Genomic DNA, 16,755 nt, shown 5'->3' with positions numbered 1-16,755 from the left:
TGGGGGCGGTGATGTGGAAGACGGAGTGTAGAGGAATGAGTAAGTGTACTCACTTTGGCTGACCTAGTTAGGTCATTGAAGCACTTCCTGCACTGTATCCATGTGCGGGAGATGTTGCTGCTGCTGGTGACCTCCCCTGCCACCTCGAGCCAGGCCTTCTTGGTGGCAGAGGCAGGCCACTTCCTCCTGTCCACCGGGTAGAAAATATCCCTCCTCCTCCTCACCCCATCCAGTAGGACTTGGAGTGAGGCATCAGTAAATCTGGGAGCAGCCTTTCCCCTGGTCTGTTCCATTGTATAATTTTGGTTGTTTGCTCCAGGAGCAACATTGGAGGACTGCCCCTTTAAATAGGGCTCCTCCAGCTGACAGCCTGTGATGTGGGTGCGCAGTCCGCCTGCTGCACAGGTTGACGACAGGAAACCCAGAAGCCAAGGTAAGTGGCTTCAATTTACCCACAATCACGTGGGGAATGGACGGATTTTACTGGACGGGTTACCCATGTGCCTAGTCGCCCCCCACCCACCACCATCCCACCTCCCTAGTAATATCGGGGCCAATTTTCCTTTAACAAATCCGTGTTGATTTATTAGCCCATACTTTTCCAAGTGGCAATTAATTTTGTCCCGGATTATTGTTTCTAAAAGTTTTCCCACCACTGATGTTAGGCTGACTGGCTTGTAATTGCCAGGTTTATTCCTCTCCCCTTTTTTGAACAGGGGTGTAACATTTGCAATCTTCCAGACCTCCGGTACTGTCCCCATATCTAAAGATTGGAAGAATGTGGCCAGAGCCTCTGCAATTTCCACCCTTACTTTCCTCAGTAACCTAGGATGCATCCCATCTGGACCAGGTGACTTTTCTACTTTGAGTACTGCCAATCTTTTAAGTAACTCCACTTTATTTTTATCCTATCCAACATCGCTCCTACCTCCTCCTTGACTGCTACAATGGCAGCATCCTCTTCTCTAGTGAAGGGGGTAATTCTGTGAACTGGATTACTGACCACGGGATTACCTCTTAAATCTCCACTAACGCTGAGGCTGAGAAAGGGAACAAAAAGGATACCAAGTAGGAACAAGAAGCTGGGATGATTTTGCCCCTCACTAGCACATGGTGCCTTATTTATCTTTAAAAAGTCACACAAGAGGAACTTTATCAATGGCTTCTGAAAATCAATCAATTGTGCTCGTTGGATAGCCCATGTCATCCAACTTACCTCAACAATTCCACTAGATTTGTGAGGCACAAGCTCCTGCTTCTAAAAGCAGGCTGTCCACACTTTATGGTTACAGTGCTCTTTAAATTGGTATTCTAGCTCTGAGGGGAATCAAATCCGTGCCCTCCATTGCCATGGCACTATGCATTGGTTCTCCAACATGTTACACCACTGCTTCATGTAATACATCTCTAAAAAAAATGTTAATTTTGTTGATTAATTGAAAAAATACCATTAGATTACAGGGCTCGACAGGGTAGATGCAAGGAGGATGTTTCCCCTGGCTGGGGAGTCTAGAACCAGAGGTCACAGTCTCAGAATAAAGAGTAGGCCATTTAGGACTGAGACAAGGAGAAATTTCTTCACTCGGAGGGTGGTGAATCTTTGGAATTCTCTACCCCAGAGGGCTGTGGAGGCTCAGTCATTGAGTACATTCAAAACAGAGATCGATAGATTTCTAGATATTAAAGGCATCAAGGGATAAGGGGATGGTGCATGAAAATGGCATTGAGGTAGAAGATCAGCCATGATCTTGTTGAATGGCGGAGCAGGCTCGAGGGGCCGGATGGCCTACTCCTGCTCCTATTTCTTATGCTCTTATGTTTATTTGGAGGCTATTACAAAAAAATTCTCATTTTTAAATTGAGAAGCAAGAATCAGTCTGTTAGCTTTCAGCAGGCATTTGAGGGGACAGCACTAGTCAAATTACAGATATCTCTGATAATTATTAAAATTATTTAATATTATGGAACAAGGTGTCATAACAAACCTGTAGTTAGTAGTCTGTAAATGTGCACAGGTCTCCTTTGACCATCTCTCCATATCCTGGCCATAGCCTTGAGGAAAAGCAGATAAATGAATATTTAAAAAAATAAACTGATGAGTGAAGGAAGAGTCTAAGCCACATGTAGACAATAACTGAATCATTCCAAACTCTTTACCAGTCTTACTGATCATTGCACCTTGTTTTTCCAATCATTTTTGGCACATGGCACTTCCTGGTCAATTTTTATAGTGTTGTTTAATCACTTTTTGTGTGTGTACTGCAGCTCTAATACATTGTGCTACCGGTGGTGGGATGTGGACTTGTTTCCAGTGTTGCCCACATCATTTTCCCTATCTCAACTATCATCTAGTCACTTAAGATAGCTCTCAAGGACCTGCAAGTAGCGGGATTTAGAGCGGCAATAGCAGAGGATTAGAAGCAGACCTCAAGCCTGTCCCAGTTGGGGAAGGTATGTGGTTTGGAGAAATGATTGGGAGAATAAAAGAATGGGGAAATAAATTAACAGCACAAGAAAAGATATACAAATTTTGTGCTGTTTTTTGATATCCACTATGCAGGGGAATGAGACCACCTAAAATTTTACACCATGGCACAATAAGCGCTCTGAAGTAAACTGCATCCCTCTAATTTTCTCTTCTTACCTCTCTCCCTGAGACAGTAACTTCATAATATCATAGTATGTTACAGCACAGAAGGAGACCATTTGGTCCATCGTGCCTGTGCCAGCTCTTTGAAAAAGTCCCACATCCCCGCTCTTTCCCCATAGCCCTGTAATTTGTTTCCCCTACAAGTATTTATCCAATTCCCTTTTGAAAGTTATTATTGAATCTGCTTCCACCACCCTTTCAGGCAGTGCATTCCAGATCGTAACAACTCTCTGCATAAAAAAAAAGTTTCCTCATGTCTCTGGTTCTTTTGCCAATCAGCTTAAATCTGTGTCCTCTGGTTATCGACCCTTCTGTCACTGGAAACAGTTTCTCCTTACTTACTCTATCAAAACCATTCATGATTTTGAACACCTCTATCAAATCTCCTCTTAACCTTCTCTGCTCTAAAGAGAACAACCCCAGATTCTCCACATCCCTAGTACCATCCTAGTAAATCTCTTCTGCACCCTCTCTAAGGCCTTGACATCCTTCCTAAAGTGTGGTGCCCAGAATCGAACACAATACTCCATCTGAGGCCTAACCAATGTTTTATATAGTTTCAGCATACTTTCCTTGCTTTTGTACTCTATGCCTCTATTAATAAAGTCCAGGATCCGAATTTGGTTTTTCAACAGCCTTGACAACTTGTCCTGCCACATTCAAAGATTTGTGAACATACACCCTCAGAACTCTCTGTTCCTGTACCCTCTTTAAAATTGTACCATTTAGTTTATATTGCCTCTCCTCATTCTTCCTACCAAAATGAATCACTTCACACTTCTCTGCGTTAAATTTCATCTGCCACGTGAGTGCCCATTTCACCAGTCTGTCTATGTCCTCCTGAAGTCTGTTACTATCCTCCACATTGTTTACTACATTACCGAATTTCATGTCATCTGCAAACTTTGAAATTATACCTTCTATACCCAAGTTCAGGTCATTTATATATATCAAAAAAAGCCATCGTCCTAATACCGACCACTGGGGAACAGCACTGTATACTTTCCGCCAGTCTGAAAAACGACCATTCACCACTGTTCTCTGCTTTCTGCTTTCTGTCCCTTAGCCAATTTTGTATCCACGCTGCCACTATCCCTTTAATCCCATGGTTTTAATTTTGCTAACAAGTCTATTATGTCGTACTTTATCAAATGCTTTTTGAAATTTCATATACACATCAACTGCACTACTCTCATCAACCCTGTCCGTTTCTTCATCAAAGACCTCAATCAAGTTCGTCAAACATGATTTTCCTTTAACAAATCCGTGCTGACTTTCATTTATTAGCCCATACATTTCCAAGTGCCAATTAATTTGGCCCCGGATTAATGGGCCCGATATTAGCACCCGCTATCAGGTGCGTTCCTGGCGGGGGGGCTCCGAAAATCGGGGATTCCCGGAGCGGGTCGGGAGCCCGGCTCCAACCCGCCCACTTCCAGGTTCCCCGCAGACGCGCTGACGTGCGCGCGCAGCCCCCGCATTTGGGACTCCTGCAGGCAATTAAAGCCGGCGGGGTGCCACTTAACAGTATTTATTCTGCTATTTCAGGTCGTTAACAGACCTGATTAAGGAGATATTTCAGGAGGGGTGGGATTTTAGAAACAACTGGGACTGTTTCCCGTACTGGGGGAAACACTCCCAGTTGAAATGGACGTGTTGCAGCTATCAGCCTGTGGCAGCTGCAAAGGTTCATTTGACAGGTTGGGGGGGGGGGGGGGGGGGGCGCAGGGAGACCCTCACTCATTGCAGGAGGCCACTCTGTCACTTTGGACAAAGTTTGGTCTCCACCACCCTCCTCCTAACAATCAAATTCACAAACTTGCACACTTACCCCGGGGTCCAGACACATGTACCTACCTTGCGGACCCCCTCAAATGTACATCTTCCGGCTGGGAGCCGCCGTAGCTGCAGTCATGACCTCCTCGGAGGGCGAACAGCATCACCAGCCTCACCGGCCACGCTGTCCACCTCTGACACGTGGAGCTCCACAACACAGTGCTGTGACACATCCACCTGCACAGCAGGAGGGAGGGCCACCGCAGAGAGAGATGCTTCGCAGAGGGCACTACCCTCGCCACAGGGTCCACAGACCGAGGCTCAGCTTCCTGGACCTCTCTGAGCAGCAGTGCACATGGAGGCTCAGAGTCACTTGACATGTAGTCGTGGACATCTGCAGCCTCCTTCATGCCGAGCTGCTCCCGGCTGGCCTGAGCACCATCTTCTTACCTGTCGCTGTCAAAGTCACCACTGCCCTCAATAACTTCTCCTCCGCATCCTTCCAGGGTGCCACCGGGGACATCGCCGATGTCTCTCAGTCGTCTGCACAAAAGAGCCCTGTAAATACACCTACACCCACTCTGCAGTGACACAATGGGTGGCATCAGGTGTGGGTCTTCATTGTGATCCTCAGGAAAGGGCATCACTGCACAAACCAGACAAGATTCGCAAAGACGAGGCAGTAGTGGTGCCAATATAATATGTAATGTGAGTTGGTCAGAAATTCAATATAAGTAAAAACCATGACAAACCCTCAAACACCCTTGTGCATCCCCTTCATGCTCACGACACGTTTGCCGTACGCTTCCTACTGCACATATGTGATGCATGCCATGTGGCTGCAGCACAGGTAGTGGCAGGTTGAGTGAGGCTGACCATGAAAGAGATGCATGAGAGGGTGAGTATGAGATAGAGCCATGAGATTGTATGAGGATTGGGTTGAGTGGTAGTGGCAGGATGAGTACTAGCGAGGTGAGTAAGTGCAGGTAAGAAGAGGATGAGGTTTGAGTGGGTGTGAGGAGTGATGTGACAGAGTAGTGTTGGCAGTGCAGAAGGAGATGTGGGGTGGGGGCAGTGACGTGGCAGACGGAGTGTAGGGGAATGAGTAAGTGTACTCACTTTGGCTGACCTACTTAGGTCATTGCAGCGCCTCCTGCACTGTATGCAGGTGCGTGATATGTTGGTGGTGCAGGTGACCTCCTCTGCCACCTCGATCCAGGCCTTCTTGGTGGCAGAGGCAGGCCGCTTCCTCCCGCCCACCGGGCGGAAGATCTCCGGGCTGTCCTCCCCCTCCTCCTCCTTACCCCATCCAATGATACCTGGAGTGAGGCATCGTTAACCTGGGAGCAGCCTTCCCCCTGGGCTGCTCCATGCTGTAATTTTTTCTGTTTGTTGCAGCATCAGTCAGTGGAGGACTGCCCCTTTAAATAGAGCTCCTCCAGCTGACAGACCTTACTGCGCATGTGCAGTCCACCCGACGCGCAGCTCAGCAGTGGGGAACCCGGAAGACAAGGTAAGTGGATCCAATTAGGCTGCGATCGCGCGCGGGGCAGACTGATTTCACCGGGCGCGTTACCCACGCACCCAGTCGCCCCCCCCCCCCCCCCCGCCGCGAACCCGTAGCCCTCCTAATATCGAGCCCATTGTCTCTAAAAGTTTCCCCACCACCGACGTTAGGCTGACTGGCCTGTAATTACTGGGTTTATCCCTCTCCCCTTTTTTGAACAGGGGTGTCATTTTTGGAATCCTCCAGTCCTCTGGCACCACATATCTAAGGAGGATTGGAAAATCGTGGCCAGAGCCTCCGGAATTTCCACCCTACTTCCCTCAGTAACCAAAGATGCATCCCACCCGGACTGGATGACTTTTCTATTTTGAGTACTGCCAACCTTTTAAGTACCTCCTCTTTATCTATTTTTATCCTATCCAATATTGCTACTACCTCCTCCTTCACTGCTACATTGGCAGCATCCGCTTCTCTAGTGAAGACCGATGCGAAGTGCTGATTTAGTACCGCAGCTATACCCTCTGCCTCCACAAGAAGATATCCTTTTCTGTCCCTAATCAGCCCCACCCTTCCTTTGACTATCCTTTGTCATAAGCCTCCTTTTACTGTTTCATTTTAATCTCCATGGGCTATATAATTGGGCCGTATAGCACCCATTTTGTAGGCGCTACACGGCATCTTAAGGACCCAAAATGGCATCCGGAATGCGCACGCCGCTTCTAGCGTGATGTGCGCCGGACGCCATCTTGGTAACGGCATTTGTGCATGCACAGATAACGAACGGCAACAGCATGTAAAGCAAGGACAATATGCATTAGATCAGTGTACAACGCTGATTTAAAGGGACAGATACGATTTTGGAACTCAATGCTCCAGTCAATGCACTGTCTTAACCTTGCATAGGTGAATAGGTTGTAAACAGCTTGGAGGACCCCACACCAGTGCTATTTAAAGGGATCATGCAGGATTTACAGGTTAGTTGCTGGTTATTGCTTCTGGCTGCTGATGCATTTGTACCTGTTTTTGGAGGTCTCCTATACTTGAATACTTGGACAAGGGGACATAGCCTAAAAATTAGAGCCAGGACTTGCAGGGGTGAAGTTATGAAACACTTCTCCATGCAAATGGTAGTAGAAGTTTGGAACTCTCTTCCGCAAATGGCAGTTGGTGCTAGCTCAATTGTTAATTTTAAATCTGAGATTGATAAATTTTTGTTAACCAGAGGTATTAAGGGATATGGGGCTGAGGTGGGGATATGGAGTTAGGTCCCAGATCAACCATGATCTCAATGAATGGTCATGATGTGCTAAATGGCCTACTCCTGTTCCTATAATAAAGTTTCAATACTCTACAGGGAGTGGGCTGGCTAGATGACAGGCAACAGCAGGGGCACTGGCAGAGTGGCAGGGGTGGGACAGGAGTGCTGTCATCCTGAGAGAGGAGAGCAGGCTCATGTTTCACGGAGCCACTGCCACTTACTGCTTCCTGTTATGCGCCACTTTCTCCTGCAAGAAAGTGGGATGTGTGTCGGTGAGTGTCCTGCAGGATTTTTGGGTGATGTGCTTGTCATGGTTGAATAGCTGCCAGCGTGTGTGACCTGTGAGTGTGCGGTTTGCAACAGTGATAATGTGAGAGGAAACTTCTGATTAGAATAGTTGAGTACTGATAAAAAGAGTTTGTTGGTAGGTGGGTGATGGGGGCAGTATAGTGCGTGGTGCAGTTGGTAGGAGATGCCACTTGACAGTTGACCTCACTCACCCCGACCATTCGTGTCAAAGCACTGAACTTCTTCCTGCACTGCATCCATGTTCGTGGTGCTATGTGCCTGGCATTGACTTCATCCCCTACTGCCTCCCACTGCCTCTTGAGCACATGTCTGGAGGGCCTCTGGCCCCCCTGAAAAAAAAGGATTCCCCTCCTCTGTCCACCTCTTGCACCAAGGCCTCTAGTGCATCATCAGAGGACCTTGGTGCACCCTCTCGCAGGCCTGGTACAAACACAGATCGGCAGATTGGTGAGGTCTGGCATGCAGATTGGAGGATGTGGGATTTAGCAACCTTTATTCAATGTTTTAATATAACTCAAGTTTCTAAACATAGGGATGGGACCTGTATCTGTGTTTTACGTGTGCAATGTCTGATCTCCGTTCAGACTCCGTGCGGACCCATATCTTATATTTTGCAAATAAGAGATGCAGGCTGCCTTTAAGAGGTGCTAGGCACTTGCGCAATATCAGGGCCCTCTTGCTTGTGAGCAGCCACTCAACAGCTTAGCTTGGCCTGGCTGCTCGCAGATATCAGGTAAATGACCAGGCAGCACGAATCTCACATGCTGCCTGTATCTCAATGACTGGGCGTGGGTTAATCGCCCACCGCGACCCCCGCGCCCGGATTCGGGGGTTATCAAATTTAACCCCCTATATCTTTAGTCATCCAGGGAGCTCTAGCTTTTGATGTCCTTCCTTTTCCCGCCGTGGGAATGTGTATACTCTATACCTGAACCAACTCTTCCTAGAAGGCCTCCCGTTGTTCAATTCTTCTTTTGCCTATTAATTTTTGATTCCAATCCACCAGGGCAAGATCCCTTTTTAACTCACTGAAATTAGCCCTCCTCCAATTTAGTATTTTACGCTGGATTGTTCCTTGTCCTTTTCCATAACTATTCTAAACCTAATGATGTTATGATCACTGCTCCCCAAATGCTCCCCTGCTGAAACATGCTCCACTTGCCCCACTTCATTCCCCAGAACTAGATCCAGCACAGTTTCCTTTCTCCTTGGGCTGGAAACACAATGATGAAGAAAGTTCTCTTGTATACGTTTCAAGAATTCCTCCCCCTCTTTGCCCTTTACATTGTTACTGTCCCATTCTATATTGGGATAATTGAAGTTCCCCATTATCACTACCCTATAGTTCTTGCATATTTCTGTAATTTGCCTGCAAATTTGCTCCTCTATCTTCTTCCCACTATTTGGTGGCCTATAATATACACTCTGTAGCGTAATAGCTCCTCTATTGTTCCTTAATTCTAACCAAATAAATTCTGTTGTTGACCCCTCAACTATATCATCCCTTTCCAGTGCTATAATAGTTTCTTTGATCAATACTTCCATCCCTCTCCTTCCCTATCTTTCCTGAATACCCTATAGCCAGGAATATTAAGTACCCAATCCTCCCCTTCTTTGAGCCAGGTCTCTGTTATTGCCACTATGTCATAGTCCCATGTGGCAACTTGTGCCTGCAGCTCACCAACCTTATTTACCACACTACGTGCATTTATGCACATGCACTCCAAACTCATCTTAGACTGCCTCGCATTCGCCCCTGTTTGGCCCCTCCTATTTCTGAAAGATTCTTTACTTTAGTGCTATTTGTCTCTCTCAGTCCTCTGTGCACCTTGTTTCTCCTTTCTAATGTTTCATTCTCTGTCCACCCCCCTGCCAATTTAGTTTAAACCCTTCCCCACAGCATTAGTTAACCTCCCTGCGAGGACAGTGGTCCCAGCCCTGTTGAGGTGCAAACTCATCATAAATCTTTTGTGAAAACATTGCTTGAGGAACCACACTGATGTAATGATTAAGGTTAGACTATTAACCTATTACTTCCAACATTACAAATGCAATTATTAATGGGGAGGGCTATTTTAATTTTTAAACTTACTACAAGTCAACCTGCAGTATTTGTTAATTACATTTTTATTTTTCAAGTAGGGAATAACAACACAGGCCAACTACTCAAAATGTAATAGATTCATAGTAGGATTGGGCCACTTCTTCATCAAGGGACCATTGATTAAACTGTATCCTGCTTCTGACCTCAGGGGTCAAGGCATGGAGTGTTTCAAGCACTTACTGAAGTTTATATTATTTTCACCAACAGTGAGGCAGAGACAGAGTAAATAGAGAATGGAATGTATCTTCACCCTGGAATTATTAATAAAACAAAAATGCATTGCAAACTCAACATTTTATGAACTGTTAGTATGCTATCAATCACAAATAGCTTCAGCCTCAAATATTAAGTGGTTTATAGAGTATTTACTACAGCCACATTCTCACCTATATTCCTCATCTATATACCTGAACGTCATTTGCTGGATTCCAGTCGATATCATACAGAACCAAACGGGACGCTCCAATCAGATTTAATCCGACTCCACCAGCCTTTGAGCTGAGCAGGAAGATGAAACTCTGGCTGTGTTTGCTATTAAATGAATCAACAATTTGTTGTCGATGGCTGACAGGTGTTTGTCCATCCAGTCGGGTATAACTAAACCCAAAATACCTGCACATTTCTTGCAAGATGTCTAATGTCTGAGTATAATTTGAAACTAGCACAACTCTGCAACAGAGAAAGTTAAAATAAGCACCTTTACATATGGTGTACTGGGTGATTGTTTTTCTTATGTAAACACAATCAAGAACCTGTACCATTATTTTGTACATACAAGTGCAACGTTTTAGAGAAAACAGTATCCTGAATAAGAAATTTTTAACTAAAAAGTCATGAGGGTAAATTTTACAAATTTGCACTCCCAGTTCAGGGGTGGAAGTCAGCAGGCTCTGCAGGATTCGCCATCCACCAAAATTAATGAATAAAAAATCTTGCAAGGTCCAGTGGCTGTTGTGCCTGAATTCCTGATGTGAATTCTGGGCACATGAAATTACAAACCGGGAGTGCAAATTTGTAAAATTTAGCTCATGACATTTATAAATATACTGTATCTAAAACCAATTTCAGTTTGGGACAGCAAAACTATCGCAAACGTGACTTGAGTTTATAGTGGGTGTAGTATCACTGTGACTATCTACTTATAATCTAACAACAATGAACCATTAATTTTTTTACATCTCTTTGTTTATTTCCATTTTTCCATTGATTTTTATTTAAACAATGGTTTTGTGGCAAGGTTAAATTGGCTGAAAGGGTTTATAAGCTGACAGTGCATGGAAACTGAATCAACACTGGTGCAGATAGTCATAATTCTGCTACGCATGTCTACTCAGCTCCCTCGTGTGGCCAGTTTTCCTATAGCTTAAACTCATTACACATTTTGCTTCCAAAGATGTACCTATGCTGCATACTATCAAATTATTGCCGTGTAAACATTTCAACCAGTAAATCATTTCAATATAGCTCCTACAATACACTGATTACAAATAAAAGATACTCCAGGAGTAGAAACTATGGGAGTAATGATGCTAATTGTAGGATGCAAATATAATTTGTGTTGTTGTACTTTGGGAAAAAAAATGGTATCACTGGTTGAGCTTTTATCCTCAGAGACTATGATATCATCTTAATCCCTGAATGTGTTACTGCTTTATAATGTGCTCCAGTGAATGTAGCACCTCTTTTCAAGAAGGGGAAAGGGATAAACCAGGAAAATATAGACCAGTCAGTCCAACATCAGAAGGGCTAAGCTTCTAGAGGCCAAAATAGAGGATAAAATTAATCATTCCTAAAAAAAAATCCATGGATTAATTAAGGACAGCCAAGATGGATTTGTAAAAGGCACACCTTGTCTGACAAATTTAATACTGCTTTGTGTATATGGATTTTGAAAATGCATTTAATAAGGTACCACGTAAGAAGCTTGCTGATAAAATTAAGTCACATGATTTTACAGGGAAAGTGGCAGTACGGATAGGATGTTGACTAAAAGGACAAAAAAACAGAGTAAGAAAGAAAGGACTTGCATTCATACAGAGCCTTAAAGTGTATTTTTGAAGTGTAATCACTGATGTTATGTAAGCAAATGCAGCTGCCAATTTGCACACGGCAAATTAGTTGAATGACCAGATAATCTGTTCTTGGTGGTATTGGTTGAAGGAAGAATGTTGACCAGGACACTGGGAAAACTCCCCTAACTTTCTTAGAATAGTGTCCACTTGAATAGATTTAACATCTCATCTGAAAGATGCAAGCTTCAACAATGCAGTACTCTTTCAATATCTCACTGAAAGTCAGCCTAGATTATCAACTCATCTCATTCAGAGGCGAGAGTGCTACTAAGTTAGCCAAGCTGACAGCAGTTTTCAGACCAGAGGGATATAAACAGTGCTGTCCCTAGGGGCCAGTTTAAACAACTTCTGGAGGACATAGCCAGATTAATAGATTGGGCAAATAGCTACTGAATGAAGTTTATTGCAGAGAATATGAGGTGATACATTTTGGAAAGAAAAATAAGAAAGGGAAGTATATAATAAGTGGTAAAATGTTAAAAGAAATAGAAGAGCAGAGAGGCTTAATGATTCAGATACACAAATCTCATAAAGCTGTTAAAAAGACATATTGGATACCAAGTTTTAGAAATAGGGGCACAGAGTACAAAAGCAAAGAGGTAATGCTAAACTGTTGCAAATCATTAATCAAGGTGCAATTAGAGAATTTGCCAGAGTTTCCACTGATCTTCTGCCAAAGTTACAGTGTACAATCAGAGAACCCCCACAGAAATTCTACCCCACTGTGTCCAGTTTTGGACACCCACTTTAGGAAGGACATCAAGAAGAGATTTACTAAAACGATACTACGGATGAGTTATATGGAGACACTAGAGAATTCAGGGCTCTTTGGAGGAGTGTTGACAAAGGTGTTCAAAATTATGAGGGTTTTTGATGAGGTAAATAGGGAAAAACTATTTACACTGGTCAGTAAGTTGGTAACTAGATGGCTTAAATTTAAGATGATCATCAAAAGAATGTAGGAAGAATTTAGGAGAATTTTTAAAATGCAAACAGCTGTTATGGCATGGAACGTTCAACCGAAACAGTGGTGGAAACAGAAACTTAAAAATGTTTAAGTGGATTGAGGGAAGGGCCGGAAAATAGAACTAAAGGATAGCTCTTTAAGACAGCTGGCACAAGCACAATGAGTTGAATGGCCTACTTCTGTGCTGCAAAATTCTATTCTATGTTAACTAGCTGTCAGCAATCATGCTATATTTATTTTGTGGCAGGCTGTAAAATATTTTCAAAGCAATGATTTTTAGCTGTTATATACTTCAGACCTTGGTCATACAAGATGTACACTAAATGGTAGTTATTATTTGGCGTGAGGAGTCTTGATCAAGAAGAGAAGGAAAATAAGCTTTTTTAAAAAAAAATTGGCACACCTTGACCCAGTACGACTGACCAGTGAGAATTAAAATTTGGAAATCATTATGCACAAATGTTTTCATAGCTACCATCAATTCAAATGTAGAAGTTTTCTTCCCTACCTTTCAGTTGAACTCTGTGCATGAATGCCTGCTAAAAGATCTCTCAGTACTTGTAGCTTCCCAGAATCCTTCACAGTAAATGTGTCTGGTTCATAGGTCACCGGAAATATGCCAATCAGATCATCATAGGGGCTGATTTCCAACTGATGGCCAAAATCAGGTTTTCTAGAGTGATTCTCCTTTCCCTAAGACAATGAAGAGACAGAAACAATTTACCTCATAGTTTATAACTGAAAGTCTTTAACAGAGTTGGTTTTCATTCATTTGTAGAGCATCGATAATTCACAGAAAAATTTATTAATAAAGGGATTTGACCCCAAGTTGTAGTTTTGCACTCCCCTTAGAACGACACTACAAGGGTAATTTTCTGACCGTGGCCTAAAGAGGAACCTCACCTGCTGCGGATGCATATCAGAAATTCGGGCATATGCTACATATTATTTTCCAACTATTAATTTAAATGCAAAGCACAAAGTCGGAAAATTACCCCTTGTATTTAAATTGATGATACAATGACCACATAAAATTAACCTCCCTTTCATAATGATATTTTTCAATACTCCTGATACAATTGTAATCATTCAACCAGTTGCAGAAGCTGAAAGCTTCTCTTGCAGTGAATTTTATAAGAACATAAGAACATAAGAAATTGGAGCAGGAGTAGGCCAATCGGCCCCTCGAGCTTGCTCCGCCATTCAATAAGATCATGGCTGATCTGATCCCAACCACAAATCTAAAGAACACAAAAAGTAGGAGCAGGACCCGGCCACACAGCCCCTGGGCCCTCTCCGCCACCCACAGGGCATTGACCGATCCAAACTCAGCTTCATGTCCAATTTCCTGCCCGCTCCCCATAACCCCTAATTCCCTTTACTTCTAGAAAACTGTCTATTTCTGTTTTAAATTTATCTAATGATGTAGCTTCCACAGCTTCCTGCGGCAGCAAATTCCACAGACCTACCACCCTCTGAGTGAAGAAGTTTCTCCTCATCTCAGTTTTGAAAGAGCAGCCCCTTATTCTAAGATTATGCCCCCTAGTTCTAGTTTCACCCATCTTTGGGAACATCCTTACTGCATCCACCCGATCAAGCCCCTTCACAATCTTATATGTTTCAATAAGATCGCCTCTCATTCTTCTGAACTCCAATGAGTAGAGTCCCAATCTACTCAACCTCTCCTCATATGTCCGCCCCCTCATCCCCGGGATTAACCGAGTGAACCTTCTTTGTACTGCCTCGAGAGCAAGTATGTCTTTTCTTAAGTATGGAGACCAAAACTGTATGCAGTATTCCAGGTGCGGTCTCACCAATACCCTATATAACTGCAGCAATACCTCCCTGTTTTTATATTCTATCCCCCTAGCAATAAAAGCCAACATTCCGTTGGCTTTCTTGATCACCTGCTGCACCTGCATACCAACTTTTTGATTTTCTTGCACTAGGACAAATAACTGAAGCTGTTCCTCTGAGGCTTTTTGAAAACATTTTCTCCTCTTCTGAATCATTTTGGAGTAAAGGTCAATGGTATCGGCGACCATCTGTACCTCTCCTAACAAATGATTCTTCATTTGTGAGCTTAGACAGTGAGAGCCTACGGTTATTCAGTTATGGGGGGCATTGCATTTGAATGTGATGCTGTCACACGTGATGTCCTCACACGTGCACATTACAGTAGAAGCAATGGGTAGTGATCAGGAATGAAAATTGCTGATTTTACCCTCTTTAGCCTACAGCACTGAAACTGTCTATACTGTCAACTGACTAAGATTAGGAAACTCAGTACAAACAGCAGATCAAACTTGGCATCTTCTTCTGGCTCAGCTCTACCTTGGAACCACAGAAGCTTCCAGGAGAGGAGGTGGTTATTTGGCTCAGCGTGTCTGTGCCGATTCTTTGATCGGCAAACTCTTAGAATCATAATTTGAGATAAGTTAGTGTGCATTTAGAGATGCATGGGATGATCAAAGACAGCTAGCAGAGATTTGTTTTGAAGGCAAGTCACGTTTGACAAAGTAAAGGGAGTTTTTTGAAGAAGTGACCAATTGGATAAAGGGAATGCAGTAAGTGTTGTAGATATGGATTTTTAGAAGGCGTTTGATAAGGTGCTTCAAGAGGTTTGTTGCAAAAATTCACGCGTATGGTATAAGAGAAGATGTAACAGCATGGATAGAAAGTTAGTTAACAGACAGGAAGCAATGGGCTAGGACTAATGAGTAATCCTCGGATTAGAGAAGGGTTAGATGTGGTGTACCTCAGGTCAGTGCTGAGTCCACTTTCATTCTTGAGATTGGACTTGGGCGTAGGGATCACAATATCAACATTTGCTAGACACAAAATTAGAGGATTTAGCAAACAGCAAGGTGGACGTCAAAAGACTTCAGGAAAACATGAACAGGTTAGCAGATTGAGCAGATGCAATTTAATGTGGATAAGTGTGTTCTCCAACTTTCCCATCAGTAACTTGCCCCACTTCATTTCCCAGAACTGATTCAAGCAATACTCCTTTCCTTGTTGGGACTAGAAACGTACTGATCTAGGGAGCAGTCTTGGATGCATTGTAAAAGCATTTCCCACTTTGACCATGTACATTAACTTTATTCCAGTCTATCTTGGGATAGTTAAAATTATCCAACATTATCACCCTACTGTTTTTATACCTCTCTGGACTGTCAGCAAATCTACCCCTCTCTCTCATTTTTGTGCATACTGAGAATTGAACCATTTCCTGTCCTATTCCTTAACTCTATCCATATGGATTGTCTTAGTGCTACCCCCAGAACATCTTTATATTCTAGTACAGTGATAGAATCCTTTACTGAAACTGCAACCTAGCTCTTTTTCCCCTTCCCATCGCTCTTGAAAATGATATAACCAGGAATATTAAGCTGCTGCCCTGTTCCCGTCGCAATTTTGGGCAGGCTGAGAAATAGACAAACAGCACTCTCACCCAAAACAGGTGGGTGCCTACTTAAATATGAGGCAACTAACTTGAAAAAAAATAAACCACAGCACAAACATGAATTGTTCTCCACCTATAAGGACCATAGCTGGAACATGGTAGAACATATTACTTTTTTCAAATATAGAATATTAAAGATGAATTCAGTACAAGATTCCAATAATCAACATCACTGGCTCACTTCCTGATCACAGACAATTAATTTCATTACATATTGCATCATTCACAATTAAGGCATAAATATACAATGCAGAACTGTGAATTTTATTCATGTACAATATTCTGCTTATTTAATTAAAAATAAAAAATAAAATCTTCTAATTTGCTTTAAGTGAGAAAAAACGTGATGGTTCTCAACCCATGTGTGTGTGTGTACGTAAGTGAGTGAATGTGAAAACATGAGCATGTGACAGAAGCATAGAGCAAGCATCATACTAAGAGATCAGCCATCTTGATGCATATTGTAGGGGAAACATATCAGCCCCTATATTTACAGGGAGGCGGGGAGGAAGCGGGAGCAAGACCTCATTAGAATTTTCTTACTCTGTTTCCTGCCCGGCAATCGGCCAGATTGAGAGGCTGGCCAGCTGCTGGGCAAATAAGGCTGCGATACAAGACAGCAGCTGGCGACTACTGGGGATGGTCC

At 43.4% G+C, this 16,755-nt stretch overlaps 1 protein-coding gene across 3 annotated transcripts in view; it reads right to left on the bottom strand.

Moving 5' to 3' along the window:
• Positions 1-16,755, bottom strand: part of rad54b (RAD54 homolog B) — a 166,991-nt gene that overhangs the window by 16,498 nt on the left and 133,738 nt on the right. For all 3 annotated transcript variants that reach the window (XM_067979273.1, XM_067979267.1, XM_067979261.1), the window contains 3 exons: positions 13,152-13,336; positions 10,012-10,273; positions 1,986-2,052 (listed from right to left, as the gene is read on the bottom strand). In XM_067979273.1, coding sequence (XP_067835374.1) covers positions 1,986-2,052; positions 10,012-10,273; positions 13,152-13,336 — 514 coding nt within the window. The remainder of the gene's footprint in view (positions 1-1,985; positions 2,053-10,011; positions 10,274-13,151; positions 13,337-16,755) is intronic.

The sequence above is a fragment of the Heptranchias perlo genome, chromosome 3 (assembly GCF_035084215.1).
Source record: "Heptranchias perlo isolate sHepPer1 chromosome 3, sHepPer1.hap1, whole genome shotgun sequence".
Taxonomy (NCBI): Eukaryota; Metazoa; Chordata; class Chondrichthyes; order Hexanchiformes; family Hexanchidae; genus Heptranchias; species Heptranchias perlo.
Note: the sequence above shows the minus strand (reverse complement) of the source record. Positions and strands in the feature narration are given on the sequence as shown.